The following is a 15,453-nucleotide window of genomic DNA, read 5'->3' on the forward strand; positions in this document are numbered from 1 at the left end:
ACTGAGGGGCCACAGCTGGACACAAGATTCCAGGTGTGGTCTCCCCAGGGCAGAGCAGAGGGGCAGGAGAACCTCTCTGACCTACTGACCACCCCCTTCTAACCCACCCCAGGTCCCATTGGCTTCCTGGCCACAAGGGCCCAGTGCTGGCTCAGCCCACAGCACCCGGTATTCCCAGCTGGTCTCCCATCCAAGTACTGACCGGGCCTGACCCTGCTTAGCTTCCGAGATCAGACGAGATCAGGCATTCTCAGGGTGGTATGGCTGTACATATTACATATATATATATGTGTTCCCCAAGTATATCCTGATAGTATCTGAACTAAACCCTTTTTTCAAGGGTGCTGCTCCCTTTCCTTCCCTCTCCCTGTCCCCGGCCTCCCAGTGCTCCCAGCTCCCGTCACCCTCCTCCCGCCCCGCCGTGTTGTCTCGTCACAGGACCCCAGGGGCAGGGAGTGTCCGCGCTCCCTCTGCATGGAAAATATGACACCAAGAAAACACGCAGCAAATTAAAAGAGTGAGACACCAAGAACCAGGCAGCTCTGGAGCCCCGGAGAGTCACCGGCTGCTCTGTTTACCCCCAGCCCTTTCATAGCTCCACATGGAATCCCACATTCCCACAACACGTTTCTGTAGCAGCACAAATCCAAAAACCGAGCTAGAACTCATCCCTCCCCACACATGCCTTGGCCCAGGGCCTATTTCTGCTCCATTCTCTTAATGCTAAGAACTCCCTCTGAAACAAAAAGGCTGCAGAGCACCATACCTACTAAATACAGAATATTTAGGCGTTCCAACTTCAAACTGTGTGGCTTTCCCTCTCCTCGGCCACAGCTCTCAACAGAAACACGTCCTTGCTGGGACATCACTGCAACTCCCTGCCGTTTATGCCATTAAAAGGAGCGTGGGGCTGTGAGGGAAGAAGTGTAGGATATTAAATTTATATCTTGATTTATTGGAAGATAAATTATGAGTACCTTAAGAGATTCACGCAAAAGAACACAGTGTGAGAAAAGGGTCCCTCTGGTGTCATTTGGTTTTGTGACAAGCTGCAGAGGTTGCTGGAACAGAAGTCCCAGGCTCCGAAATACCATCTCGAGTGGAGTTCATGTAAAAAAGAAGCGAAGCGGCACCGTCTGGATGATAAACATTCATATTTTACAGCCTCTCAGTTCATTTTGATATATCTTTTCCTAACTACATTTGTCTGTATCAGCTTGCCGAGGCAAAACAGAGCCATACATAATTCAGGGATAAAATTGCCGTCAATTCACCGCAGAATCTAAACAAATAGAACCCAAATGTGTATTTTTCATTAATAACCCTCCATTACCGAGTTCCAACACACTTGCTCTCAAACACCCAGGAATATCATCAGTATGCTACAAATTCAGAAGCCTTTCAGCCAACAGAGCAAAATAACCTTATTAGCTAATCCAAAGCATAGAGGACACCACCCTTCTTCCCTCTAATTAATCTCACCTTGATAGACTCCTTCAAAGCCAGGACACTTGGAAAGAGTCTGGAGAACAGGTTTCTGGAAACCCAGGACCATAATTTGCTGTATTCCGCCCTACAACATAAAGTCTTTTCCTCTTTGGAGCGACGTTGAGCGCGAACGAAGCAGCCGGGAGAGGGACGGACTGAGGGGTTTGTTGCTTTGAAGTTCGGTGCGAAGGGAGGAAGCGCGGGATGAAGTGATTTTCTACACGGTACTCAACGTATATACACAGGACGTGTATACATCCGCTTCTGGTTTCCTTTTGAGGGAAAGAAAGGGTGGGAGTGCAAGACATGCAGCCACAAGTGCCTCTCACCCTATAGCTCTATACATTGCTCAGTGGTAACGGACAGACTGAATCACAGAATGGACGGGGTTGGAAAAGACCTCAGAGATCATCAAGTCCAACCCTTGGTCCAACTACATCTATATTTATTATATATCTCTTTATTGTATCTTCTGTGTGATAAATCCCTCTCTGCTTTTACCTTATGGAACGTCGCGCACTGTGGGTGAGGGAGGAAGGCTCCTTGTGTTTCACAGCATTTGCACATTAGGCCTCGATGCTTTTTTATTACTTTAATTATATTTTATTGTGCGTGACAACATAATGACAATTACCGGAGGAAATCTTAGAAAGGAACATAAGAACGAGAATAAAACTTATCCCTTGCTACAGTAAATTATGTATAATTCAGTGGAATGATACTAATTAACACTTGCCAAAAGTTTGCTTGGTCTTGTCTAAAGAAGCATCACATAAAACTACATCAATTAAAACAAAAAGAACCATAAAACCCTCATGGCACATGTAGTAGATAAGCTGCTTATAATGGGCCGCATTCACATTTCGATGTCTAAAGCAACAATTAAAAGGAAAAAGCGCTAACAAAACAATTCCAAACTAGATTCTGAAAGCACAACCGCTTCTCTTTCCTGCAAATGATTTTGGTTTTGTGGGAGACGATTGTGTACTTGTATTAATGCAGATGCCTTTTCTGATACTTCTGCTGCTTGGACAGTTTTACAACATGAAATCAGGGCAGGGGAGCAAATCAATAAGTAATTACACTGCGCAGTAGTAATTAAAATAGATCTTTTCCAGCCTCGTAGTGAAGCTCATCGGGGAGCTGCCTCCATCTCCTGGCAAACCCTTGTACAGCAGCTCTGAAAGCCAACCCAGCCAGCACAAACTGCCACACCAACTGTTTTGGGGAAAAAAGATTCAAATAAAATACAACCTGCCTTTCACCCTGCACGGCTGGAGAGGAAAGGCCCAGGGAAATGAATGCCAGGGTGGGTTAGAAGGGGGTGGTCAGTAGGTCAGAGAGTCTTGTGTCCAGTTGTGGCCCCTCAGTTCCAGCAGGACAGGGAACTGCTGGAGAGAGTCCAGCGCAGCCACCAAGATGCTGGAGGGAGTGGAACATCTCCCGTGTGAGGAAAGGCTGAGGGAGCTGGGGCTCTGGAGCTGGACAAGAGGAGCCTGAGGGGGGACTCATTCCTGGGGATCAAGATGGAAAGGGGGAGTGTCAGGAGGATGGAGCCAGGCTCTTGTGGGTGACAACCAGTGACAGGACAAGGGGCAATGGGTGCAAACTGGAACACAGGAGGTTCCAGTGAAAGAGGAGAAGCAACTTGTTGGGGGTGAGGGTGGCAGAGCCTGGCCCAGGCTGCCCAGGGGGTTGTGGAGTCTCCTTCTGTGCAGACATTCCAACCCGCCTGGACACCTTCCTGTGTAACCTCATCTGGGTGTTCCTGCTCCATGGGGGGATTGCACTGGATGAGCTTTCCAGGGCCCTTCAACCCCTCACACTCTGGGATTCTGTGATTCATTTTCCAGATGTGCACATGGATCTGTGACCCCTGAAGAACAGACGGGACCTCAGCATTGGGTTGAGAGTGGCAAACCCCTTTCTCCTTCTCATAAATTAAATTGTGAGGGGAAAGGTTACATTATAACAGGAAAATTGGTCTTTGCACTCTAAACATCCACACATGTAGGTGTGTTAGAGTCTACCTCTAAAAATTAATAGTAATAACGTGCAGGTGAGTTGATCACCTTCAGCTGAAAACGACGTAGTTTCCATGGCAGTTAATGGTGTTTAGTGCGGCTCATCATTAAAATGGTCTCAAGTTTGACATAGAAAGACGGACAACCAGGAAAATAAGGAAGGCTTTGAGGCTGAGAGGATCTCCGAAGTACTTCTGCATCAACCCTGACCACAAAAACACAAATCCAGATGTAGTTGTCAATACCAGCATCATTTTCCAACAAATCCCTGCAATTCCCCCCCGTCAAACTCACCTTAGTTCAGCCTCCTGGGAGCTGCTCTGGGTTTTTAAGTCACTCGGACACAAACGCAACACTCTGACTTTGTTGAGACACACACGTGGCCTAATCTATGAGAGCTTCTGCTGTGCCAGCTTAATACAGCTCCTAAACCTGGCTAATCCACACCACACTAAGCATTTTATAGCACTAAGCTTGTGTTCCATACCAGCACAATTAAAGCAGCAACGTTTAAGGACGGATGAAGCTGCTGGACGTTGTCATGAGTCTTTCTTCTTGCTCTCTGCTACTATTGATGTCCTTGGATTAAAGAGAGATCTTTATTATTAATAAAACCTAAAGAGATGGAGAACAACATCATTTCTTATCACATTGGAAGATTATCAGTGATATTGAACAGATTATGACTTTCTGACACAACACATACAACACAAGCATTGCTGAAAACCTGCACTTTGTAACGTTCGAGAAACCAATATGTCAACCTTCCCACATGAAAATAAATCAGTAAACCATTCTTACTTTGCAAAAGCATTTCCATCCACCTTGAGCTGGTCCTTTCCGCCTTAAAGTCATTTCATGAAGATCCCTATGTTGCCAACGCACCAGCTGCCAAACTGCCCTGGAAGTCGAGGGAAACAAGACAGAGCCACCAAAACACCCCAGTTTCTCTTATATGGATTTACTGGAGAACATATTGAGGCTGACTTGGAAAAAGAAAAGTGCCGGTATATTGATATAACAAAAAAATAGCTGCTTCTTGCCCCAAAAAGGCTTCAGCAACAAGGCTAACGCTGATTCCCCCTCAGACTCTGATTTATGTGAAAATGGCAGCGGATGTGTTGTTCCCCTTCCAGCCAAGCTGTCCAAAGTCTGTGAGCATCAGGAACATACCCACTAATTCCTTGAAGCTTAATCATGCTCTTTTGGCCAAGAAACAGACGTGCTGCCAGCACCGCTATCAGTCTGACCGCAGACTCCAAAGGCTTAACATCGGTGCTTGGACTGGTGTTGCGAGGGAGTAAAGCCTTGAATAGCATAAAACTGCACGCTCTTCAAATACAAATAAGGAGCTCAGATAGAAAAATAGGGGAGAGGACTGAACAAGGAGGTTAATTCTGTACAGCCCCGCAGAGCCAGCAGAAGCAAAACGCAGCACAGGGAAGGAACAGCTTTCAAATAACAGGAAGATAAAATGAAATAAACTGGGGAGAGGGGCAGATTTCTGTCTTTATAATCAAAGCATGTTGCCCATCGACTTACACATTGATCCTGGCGCGTTGTTCTTGAAGACGTGAAGCTCGAAAATCACATTAAAATCTTGTTGGTTCTTTGGTCTGAAAGCGCCACTGAAATATTTTCCTGAGCGCACCTGTGAGCAAACACCAAACCACGAAGTTTGCAAGGAGAGGTTTGCACAGAAGAGCAGCTGACGTGTTAACACGTCTCAGCAGCACTAACGGGGAAAGCTGCCAACGCTCAGCCCCTAAGAACTCACCATCACTTTGTTCATTGACACGGGCAACGCCGCCCCACCCGGCGACACGCGATACAACCTGAGCAGCACATATAAAAAGAGCAAACGAGTCCTTTATATCATTAAATAGTCTTTATTTTATAAAACATAATACAAAGCTTCTACACCATTCACTGGTGGAACATTAGTTGCTATTACACAGTAATTCAAACACAAATTATTATTTCACGCTAGTTCTGCAGTTTCCTTTTACAATTCGCTCCAGCCTGAGGACGGGTCCCACCACGTGCCTGAAAGTCGTATTTCTCCTCCCTAGCTCTGTGATTCTATGTCGGAGCCCACTAGGCAGACTATGAGGCCTTGCTGTGAGACATCATCGCTAGATCTACCTCATCAAGCCGTTCCTAATTGCTCTTTTGCTTTTTGGTGCCTTCATTTAACTCCTAAAGGCTCAACATTGATCCCAGTGCTCCACTTCTTCTAACCAAGCTTCCTCCCGGTTCAAAGAAGGGGATCACTCAGCCATTAAGTGTATTATCCTTCAAAACATCTTCACACAAGGTGTTTCGGAGATCCCTGCAGTCGCTGACTGCCACCCCTATTCACCTGAGCAGGAATGGGCTGTACAGTGCGGAGCTGCACACCAAACCTCAGGGTCCACATCACTGCTCAGGACACTCTTCTTGGTGGCCAGGTCTCCATGAACAGGCTGGTGTCACCTGCGCTTCTTCAGGACTTGCTGCTGAAAGCCCTTTGGCTCTGGGTTTATTGCAGAACACCCACCAGACGTCCTTCCTTTGCCTTGCGAGTGCACCTGAGCGAGCAGCAGCACCGCTGATCTTCACACGCGCGTCTAGATCAATCTTTGTGACTCCTACCCACACGCAGCACTGCAAAACACCCCAGACTCAAAGGCTTCGCTCAAAGCAACAGCATTTTGCCTTTATACGGCACAGACCACCTCGCATTCAAAGGTAGTGAAAATGCAAACACCCCACGAGGTAGGTAATGCTGTAAAGTGGGTAAACAGAGGCAAAAAGGCTTCTTGACGTGCCCCACAGCAGCAGAGCTGGGGAAGAAACCGCAAGCCTGAACCAGCCCTTCTCATCTCTCAAGGCTCAACGGTCACGTCGCTGTGCGGAATGAATCGGGTTTTAAGGACCAGCTCAGCGCCCGCCAGCTCCGTTCGCACGAAGCGCTTCGGGCTCTTTGGGTCTTTGGCTCAGAGCAGAGCTGGTGCTGAGCCCCAAAATAAAATATCATCACAATGCCAGCAACCACAAAGGAACAGCGCTTAAAAACATGCAGCGAAATAACCACCAGAAGCTGCCAATGGGGGGGCATCTCTTCCAGTTTTCCCCTGCAAATGGGACAAGTAATGCTTGTGTTTTCTCCCAGTTAGGTGCATGTTTTTGCTTAAAAAAAGATTCTCTGCCTCTCACTTCTTTAATTATTGGGCGGTAAAATACGTCTCTCTTACCCATTTATCCTTAGACATTGATCTCCAGTAATGGACGATCCCCAAACACCGTGACAGACGCTGGGTTCAGATAGAGCCATCGCAACCTGGGATGACACGAGGGCAACAGAAATACAGGTTCTGGCCCCCGTTCCCTTTAAATTGCCAAAACCAACACGTACAGACTGTTTGCTGCAGTAAACCACTCTGCATTAACTGTTCTTCAAGTGACTTACAGCTTGGGGAAGGTGCCATTCGGTCTCAGGTTGGCTCCACACTCTGCCAATAAGAGATATTATGGGCCAATAAGCACAGCAGAGGGAATTTTGGCTTCCTGAAGATAAATGGCTTGGTCTAGCGGCCAGAAAAACACTTACGGGCAGGTCCTGATGGGATTTATAACAGAGTGCTGGTCACTCACAGAGCTAAAAGCAAATATTTGGAGGGAGCAGGGGGTGTTTTAACAGTCAGGGCTGAAGAAGAGGGAAAAGAGAAGCGTTTCACATCGGGGTCTGTGTCTTTGGGTGTATTGACAGAGCACCGAGTCCTACAAGGTGCCAGTGCTGATCAGAGCTTCTGGACACGACTGAAAAATAAGTTATACATTATTAAATAAGTTATTAAAAGGAATTGGAAAGGGTAGGAAACAACAACCTACCTGAAACACTGTTCTTTCTAGAGTCACACTATCTCAAACACCAAAATCCTTTCGCCCAAAGGCAACACAAGGATAATGAACAAAGTGCAGATATCAGCCATCATTTTGTATTCATGTAGCACCTCTCGAGTAAAGATCTGAAAGTGCATAAAGCAGATGGAGCAGCTCCATCGCCCCCAATCCACAGGAGGGGAAACGAGGCACAGAGTTGGCTACGTGACTTGCCCAAGGTCACATAACGATGGTGGAAGAGCCAGGAATCCCAACTCTGACCAAACACTAGAACACGCTTCTTCCCAAGAGTCACTCGAGCTGTCCGGACTGCACAGGACGCTGAACGTGAAGATCTAGTGTTATTTCCTCCTCTCTCCCAAAATTCCACCAGTGCTGAAGGAGTTAGCGACTAACGTTACTATTTACACGTGCACTGCTGGACTAGTTATGTTTAGTCTGTAAAATTAGCCCTTCTTTCACTGTATCACTTAGTCTATGCTTAGGTACACACCGCGCCAGGCCAAACGCTGCGGATCAAATGAATCCATGGCGTAGCTCCCTGGATTTCAGTGGAGTTACGCCAGGGATAAATCTGGCTCCGGAATCGCTAACGTGTGTTGGCTCCTCTCCCGACAGTGGCATTTCAGGCACAATCCCCTTCTTGCCAGATTGCGAACTCGAGGAATTCTCTACCCAGCATCCAATCAGTGGCTTTTCAGATGCCCGTTAGTTTTCAAGTATAACTCATCGCTCCTCCGACTCCTCCAAGCGTGGTACTTCCTCATGCTCTTCCTCCTGGCGAAGCGGCAGATGCTGACCATGAAAACCCAGGAGACGGCGTACATGATGACGCCACCCAGCTTGATGTACCACCTGGGTTTGGGAGAAACAAGCTCGCAGTACATCAGCCAGGCGCCCACTCCAATCCGCACTCCGGTGAACAGCACCACGAAGAAGAAATCCACCACGTCGCCCGCAAAGCTGTGGTAACACCCCGTCTCCTTCAGGAACCAGCGGGCCTGCAGCAGCGGGTTAGTGATCTCGCTACCGAAGATGACGGCGTTGACCTCAGCGGCCGATTCCCCGAGCGCCAGCGATGCCGCGATGCCCAAGATGCTCACCAGGTGGTGGGCCAGCATCAGGGCCCCCTCCGTCTGGAAATACACACACCAGCACAGGTCGAAGAGGAAATAGCCCAAGCTAAGGCACAGCCCGTGTACCTGAAGAGTTGTGTTTGGTGACCCTGCAACACAAAGACATCAGAAAGGGTTTTAAAGCACAAATGCAGGATTCCAGTCAAAGAAAGGGCATCCGCCTTCAGTGCTGACGGGCTGGGATGAGCTTGTGCTGATCGCAGCTCAGCCGGAGGAGTTGGACAAGTCACAATACCGGGGTTGTTCCTCTAACAGCTGCACACACGCAACGGCCACACGATGTGATCGCTCTGCCAGATGACGCTAGCAAAACACAGTACCAGCCTCCCCATTTCTCTAGAGCTTTCCATTGCAAAGCCGTTTGGATATAATTACAATCATCATCCCTCAAGCAGGCTGGATACTGAGGTGGTAGAACGCTACTTTGGGATCACAGTTTGGTTTCTTACCTGGGTGACTCAGAGGCCAGGGACCATCGATAAAGCCGATGTAAGCGGAGAGACACGTAGCGAGGACGCCATGGGTCAGCGTGACCAGCCTGCAGCTCCACTCGTAATTCCGGTGCTTGTAGCGACGGCAGAACCAAGCGTAGAGGGAAAGCCAGGCGAGCAGACTGCAGGCCACCCGCACAGGCAGGGGGAACAGCATCCTGCCGCAGAACAGACACACAAAACACATCAGAAAGCGCTCAGCAGCGTTAGCACAACCCAGGACAGCATTTCACCCGTAACCACCGAGCACGCAGGGCTGGTTCTTCATGGTGTTGCTGCTCCTAACGTATTTTCTTCCGCAGGGGCGCTGCGGTTCCTACAAAGAAGTGTATCCTTGAGAATCAGGGTAGATTCATCATGCGGCCACCAGCACACAGACCCCTCACAAACAAAAGGCTCAATACCAGAACAAAACTACGGTGTGTAAACTGAATGCACGCATTCCCACAGGTAAAGAGTGAAGCACTAGAGAGCAGAGCTACACCAGAGCATTGGGTCATCCACCTCTCCCGCTTCCCCTTCTTGCTGTCCGCAGAACCAACGCACAGGTCAAACCCCAAACTTCACCCCACTTAGTGATTTTAAGCAGCGTTCCAGAAGGCCGGGCCTTTCTTCACCAGGCACTTCCTTGTCTGGAAAACCTTCTTTCCTGATTTTTGTTACTTGTACACCCTGTACATTCACCTCCCATTACCCCTGTAATATATACATATATATTTTAGACTCCAGCTTTCTGAAAAGGACTGTTGTGCTCCCAGATCTTCTCTAAACCCCTCCCACAAATAGAAGGTCCCCTCCAGAATCCATCACTGAGTGCTGTTTCCTTGACCCAACCCCACCACCGCATCTTAGCCCTGGCTCCAGTCCATCACCAGAGCACACAAAACTGCTGTTAAAAGCCCCCAAATACACACTACTCTAATACCTACATCTCGTTTGTGTTTCTAATACCTCTCCAAGAAATACAAGAAGTGTGCCATTACTCCCAGGCACTCAGGGAAGAGCAGAGCTGAGTCAGACTCCGGGATGCGTGAATTTCCAGTTGTGTAAGAGCAGAAGCACCACTGGTCCTGCTGGTTCCTGCCGACCACCCACACCCCGCGCTGGGAACACCCCAAGGGTCAAACGCAATGCGGAGCCCAAGCTGCAATGCCCAACTTTCCTGTTTAGCCTGTTGCAAGTACTACCAGGAATGACTTAGAAAGCCGGGTAAACAAAACCATTATGGTGTAATGGGCCTCGGAAGCACGGGGAGAAGAAATAAGGACGTCATTAACTGCTCTGAGCAGGTGTTTCCACTGATGTGCCTGATACCTGAGGTCTGTATGTGTTCAGAGCCAGGGCGGGAAGAGCTCTGACGTGACAAAGGCTGGAGGAGCCTGGCAGAAGGAAGGGAGAGGAATGACCTTTGAAACATTGAGGTGTATTCCACACCTCCTCACGGAAAACGTTTCTCCATTCCCTGGAAAGAACGATGGGGCCACCTTCCGATTGCACATCAAAGCTCAACATCTGTCATCAGCATATACAGTATATATATATATATATATTGCACCTGTCATGAACAGAAGCTGCCAAATCCATGTATACTCTGATTAAGCTATAAAAGATGAGCCCATCATTAACCAATTGACACGATCAATGCTTTCTGACCACCTAAAAAACGAGGGGATATTGTTCACGTTTTAGATCCTTCTGCAGGACAAGAAGGGGAGAGAAAATTAAGTAACACATTGTTTAGAAGCAGAGTGCTTAGTTTATACTTAACTAATAATTAACAGGTGTAAGTAAGGAACTGAAATATTATAACTAACATCATCAATTATTTCTTAGGATGGATGTACTGTATGCCAAAATTTTCAATAATTGTAATGCGTATATACCAATTATGTGAACATCAGCAATGCAAGAGCATCCAGTTGCTGGAATGCTGATGGAGGATGATCCCCAGCGCTGATAAAATAAAGAATGCTGCTTAACAGCATAATTGACTCGTCTGTTAAGTTTATTTCTCTGTTTCAGTCCTGAGAAAGGCCAAAACCCTTTAAAAACATCAGAACTAATAATAATTTGTACCACCAGCAGCAACGGAGAATGAAAAGCCGACTGAATGAATGAATGAAAGCAGATTCTACAATAAATAAAGTCCAGAAAGTCTTCATCTCCCCAAAACAGCTTAAACACCAGATGTGCATCCCAAAGCACCGTTATGTGTTTGATTTTGTGGGTTTTTTGGTACAAATGACAAAATGGAGGAGCCCAGGGAGCCCCAACCTGCCGCAGAATCCATCAGCCCGTCCAGCCCGCCCGAGCCCGCACCTTCCTCTGGGCGCCGCGGCCGCCCCCGCATCGGCCCCGGGGCCTCCGCGCCCCGACCCGGCACCCACCGCTCCCTCCGCGCCTCTCCGGCCGCTCCGCGGGGCCGGTGGCCGCCCCGGGGCTGCGGGGGAAGGGGCTGATCCCGCACAGGCCGCAGGGGAGACCCCGGCCCGTCTGTCCGCCCGCCCGCCCCGGCCCCGCAAACCCACCTGCAGGACGCGGCCGCTGCGGCGCCTCCGCCGGCCGGGAAGGGAAGAAACGGCGGCCGAGGGGCACCTGGCGGCGGGGAGGAGAGACGGCAAGGGACGGAACGGAGCCTGCGGGGAGGCTGGAACCACAGAACACAGAGCGTCGGGTTGGAAGGGCCCTGGAAAGCTCACCCAGTGCAATCCCCCCATGGAGCAGGAACACCCAGATGAGGTTACACAGGAAGGTGTCCAGGCGGGTTGGAATGTCTGCAGAGAAGCAGACTCCACAACCCCCCTGGGCAGCCTGGGCCAGGCTCTGCCACCCTCACCCCAACAAGTTGCTTCTCCTCTTTCACTGGAACCTCCTGTGTTCCAGTTTGCACCCATTGCCCCTTGTCCTGTCACTGGTTGTCACCACAAGAGCCTGGCTCCATCGTCCTGACACTCCCCCTTTCCATCTTGATCCCCAGGAATGAGTCCCCCCTCAGTCTCCTCTTGTCCAGCTCCAGAGCCCCAGCTCCCTCAGCCTTTCCTCACACGGGAGATGCTCCACTCCCTCCAGCATCTTGGTGGCTGCGCTGGACTCTCTCCAGCAGTTCCCTGTCCTGCTGGAACTGAGGGGCCACAGCTGGACACAAGATTCCAGGTGTGGTCTCCCCAGGGCAGAGCAGAGGGGCAGGAGAACCTCTCTGACCTACTGACCACCCCCTTCTAACCCACCCCAGGTACCATTGGCTTCCTGGCCACAAGGGCCCAGTGCTGGCTCATGGTCACCCTGCTGTCCCCAGGACCCCCAGCTCCCTTTCCCCTACGCTGCTCCCCCGTTGCACGTCCCACCTAAAGCCCTTCAGGGCTGACACCAACTGGTTCGCACGGTTCACTGTGAGGTTCCACGTTTAACAGGGTGTTGCCCACACAATGAGAAGCAGGTCACGTTCCCACTGGGTACAAACAGAGCATCGCTTTAGCCTGCGGGCATGGGAAATGAGTCCCACACCCCCATGACCCACTTCGATCAGTTCACACATCCCGGAGATAACAGGCATGACCACACATCTGCAGGCAGTGACGAGCCAGCTTTACTCACACCTGATGGGAACTGACTCTTCTACAGAGCTTGCACAACTGCGTCAGGATAGCACGAGCTTCACCGGGACGTACCCGCGGGGTTCATCATGCAGGGCATGAGCTTCGGCAGGCTGGGAACTCACGCAGCCCTGCCCTGAGCACAGCCTCTCACCGCTGCTTGTGCGGCTGTCACCAAGCCTTAGCAATAGCTTCTCACTAAACTGCATCTTTCCCCTCTCCTCATCTACATCCACGGAGCAGCAAAACCCAGATTTTATGCAGGACACCTAAATAAGCTTCAAAAAAATATCCCTCTATCTTACCATTTCACCAGGCACAAGTTCCTATTGCCACAAGATCCTCATTCTTCAGCTATTTTGGCACAACAGCCACACTAACGTTAATAGTGCATTTGTTTCTCTGACAAAGCTTTCATCTTGCTTTCCTCCGCCTTTGCTGCACCAGGCCCCCTCCAATAGCCTTGATAACAACCGGCATGGAGCTGTTCTAATGCTTAGCTTCGGATAAAGAGCAGTGTTGACAGACAGAAAGCTCTGGGGCTAACGTTGACTCATAGCACAGGAACAACAACAGATATGGTCTGACTGACTGAAAGTCCTAACAAGGCAAGGACCATTTAATGCCCGAGGTAAAATATAGAGGAGGAATTGTGGGGATTTTTGTTCTAGATCATACAATGTGCAAAACTGGCATCTAGTGAGATGCAATGTGGCAAGTTAAATCACCTCCCTGTGATTGTACCAGAAGTTAGGTGCTGCTTATACACTAATTTCCTTGTTTGCTTTGCACCGAGTCAGCCGTTTCAATAGCAGGCTGAGCTGCGCCGGCTCAGTTTGCCTGCAGATGAACAAAAAGCATTCAGCAAAACAGCCCAGGACAGGAACCTCTGCTAACAGTTGTTTGCACGCTGTAGTATCGCTACACCCTGGCTCAGCAGTACATTCTTTCTTCTTTCTGTACCTATCCTAACAAGAGCTTACAACACCGAAGGGTCACAGAGGGTATGAGCTTAACAACACTGGGAAACTTGTCCAAACATGAAATATAGGGACTGGAAACACACAAGAGTCCAAGAGTGATGCTCTGTTTTACAGGCAAGCAAGCTGGGTGCTCTGATTTACTGTCCCTCCATGGAACAAAGAGTTTCCTTGTTGGAAACCAAACCCAGGCTCACCTCTCAGTCCTGGCCCAGCAGCAGCAGGTTCTGAGCTGGAAACAGCGGTTCGGCAGCGTCTTAGGGCATCTCTAAGACCAAAGGTGTTGTCCTGCTTTCAGTTGCTTCTCCAAAGACAGCGTAGGCAAACCACCTCGTGACCCAAGCCTTCCGAACTGGTCATTCCTAGGATGAAACACAGCAACACAGAGGCATTGGTAGTGCAGAGGGAAACCCAGGCAAGCTGGCGTTTGTCAAGAGCAAACACCTCAGTCTAATGGCCCGTTCTTAGGTTCCCTGTGATACTGAGTCATCGGCAAGGCAGGTTCTGGGTTCATTAGTCACAAATGTGAGCTACAGCTGAGCCTCATGGGCCCTTTACACCTCAGGCCTGAGCTCCAGAGCACACGGCTCTGTCTGTGTTTGCTTCTCCACCAGCTCACTCCTTCCTGAGCCGCGTGAACCGGAGCTTTGCCAGCCCCTATCAGCCTTAGCGTGCTCAGCCTGCTCTCGAGCCCATTTTCCTCAGTGTTAACACAGTTGCCTCCTTAAGACCCACAACAAAAGGACATTACAGCAAAAAAAAAGAGAGAGCATAACTTTATTAGAAGTCCCATCGCTCACAGGATCTTTTGGAAGTGAGTCCGGCAAGAGTTCAAACCTCACAAGGCCAGGCCCCCAGAGCCACGCTGGCGACCTATCGGGACTGCAAGGCTCCTGTTTTTCTAGGTTATTTCACATCATTTTTTAACCCCTCCAGACACCTTCTTCCAGCCCCAGCCAGGGCAGATATCTGCGCTGAACAGGGCCAAATTTAGCGAGACAAGAGGCACGGAGGAGCCTGAACTGCAGCCTTCGGTAAAGGGAATTCACTCTGAAACACCACGGGAAATGTCAGAACACGATGCCAAGAGGCGAATGAAACAAGAGAACCCGTCCACACTCCCAGACCTGCTGGTGTGGAGCAGATGTTACACTGAGATCTGCCTAAACCGTACCGTCACCCCTGAAAATACAGTCACTTATTAGACTACTTAGCCACACGTTAAGTGGCTTATAAATGAGCCAACCCCAGAACAGGAGCATCCAGAGAGGGCTCTTCTCTACCATCCCTCACCTACAAAATGCTGAGTGTTCAAAAAGCAATGCGGGGCTAAGTGAACACCTGCTGATGGAGTTTATTGGCACAAGTCTAATTCCTGACTCTTGTTTGCAAGGGCCAGAGTCAGTCCCAGTGAAGTCACGCTGTTCTAAGATCAGTATCTGCTTGAACGCAAGCATTAAATTAAAAAAACACATTATTAAAAACAATGAGGTAAAACATTGCCTTACCTCAAGTACCATCACTTCACACACTCCACTATATCCCTGCAAGCACCTGAATCTTGTTCAGAGGCTTTTCATCCAAGCATTTAGTCAAGTGTTTTGTCCAGCTCCATGTTTAAGAGAGAGCGGTGCTCAGTAAGTCTTTGTCACACCCTTCCTGGTCCCACTGGCAGGAAGATGGGATTTTTCAGGTTTGGTTTTCCGGCTCTACACCGTAAAATGGTTTTTATGTCCAAAACAATTACGGAACACACGGTTATCGGTTGGACACCCAACAGTTCATCGCCACCCTGTGCCATTGCTGCGGCAGCCAGAGAATCAGGGTTCAGGAGACACGCCAGGCTCCTCGGATTT

General features: G+C 49.3%; 1 protein-coding gene and 1 pseudogene across 9 annotated transcripts; both read right to left on the reverse strand.

Annotated features, from left to right (window-relative positions):
- Positions 1-153: 153 nt before the first annotated feature.
- On the reverse strand, positions 154-272 carry LOC135576311 (5S ribosomal RNA; annotated as a pseudogene).
- An 865-nt stretch (positions 273-1,137) lies between these two features.
- On the reverse strand, positions 1,138-15,402 carry LOC102094791 (TLC domain-containing protein 5). Of its 9 annotated transcripts, XR_010467944.1 has the most exons (6): positions 15,106-15,402; positions 13,795-13,959; positions 11,553-11,671; positions 8,983-9,182; positions 7,386-8,622; positions 2,973-5,163 (listed from the first exon to the last, which is right to left on the reverse strand). XR_010467944.1 is itself a non-coding variant. In XM_065040580.1 (5 exons), exons 4-5 carry the CDS (start codon positions 9,179-9,181, stop codon positions 8,084-8,086), a joined length of 738 nt encoding a protein of 245 aa, XP_064896652.1. In that variant the 5' UTR covers position 9,182; positions 11,553-11,671; positions 13,795-13,959; positions 15,106-15,402; the 3' UTR covers positions 5,382-8,083. The 9 variants fall into 9 exon arrangements, 3 of the variants coding, with proteins under 3 accessions (XP_064896652.1, XP_064896654.1, XP_021152557.1); XR_010467942.1 differs by lacking the exons at positions 11,553-11,671; positions 13,795-13,959; positions 15,106-15,402 and adding exons at positions 1,138-1,282; positions 1,483-1,760 and having other exon boundaries at positions 1,990-5,163; positions 8,983-11,337; XR_010467945.1 differs by lacking the exon at positions 11,553-11,671.
- Between the last annotated feature and the right edge of the window lie 51 nt (positions 15,403-15,453).

Source organism: Columba livia, chromosome 24, assembly GCF_036013475.1.
Source record: "Columba livia isolate bColLiv1 breed racing homer chromosome 24, bColLiv1.pat.W.v2, whole genome shotgun sequence".
NCBI classification, from domain to species: Eukaryota; Metazoa; Chordata; class Aves; order Columbiformes; family Columbidae; genus Columba; species Columba livia.

What these genes read in the sequence shown, in the direction of transcription:
- LOC102094791 (XM_021296882.2), bottom strand. Translation starts at nt 9,211, where the DNA reads ATGTGTTTTGTGTGTCTGTTCTGCGGCAGGATGCTGTTCCCCCTGCCT. An exon ending in CTGGCCTCTGAGTCACCCAG is followed by an intron (nt 8,623 to 8,982) that starts GTAAGAAACCAA and finishes TTTGTGTTGCAG; the next exon opens with GGTCACCAAACACAACTCTT.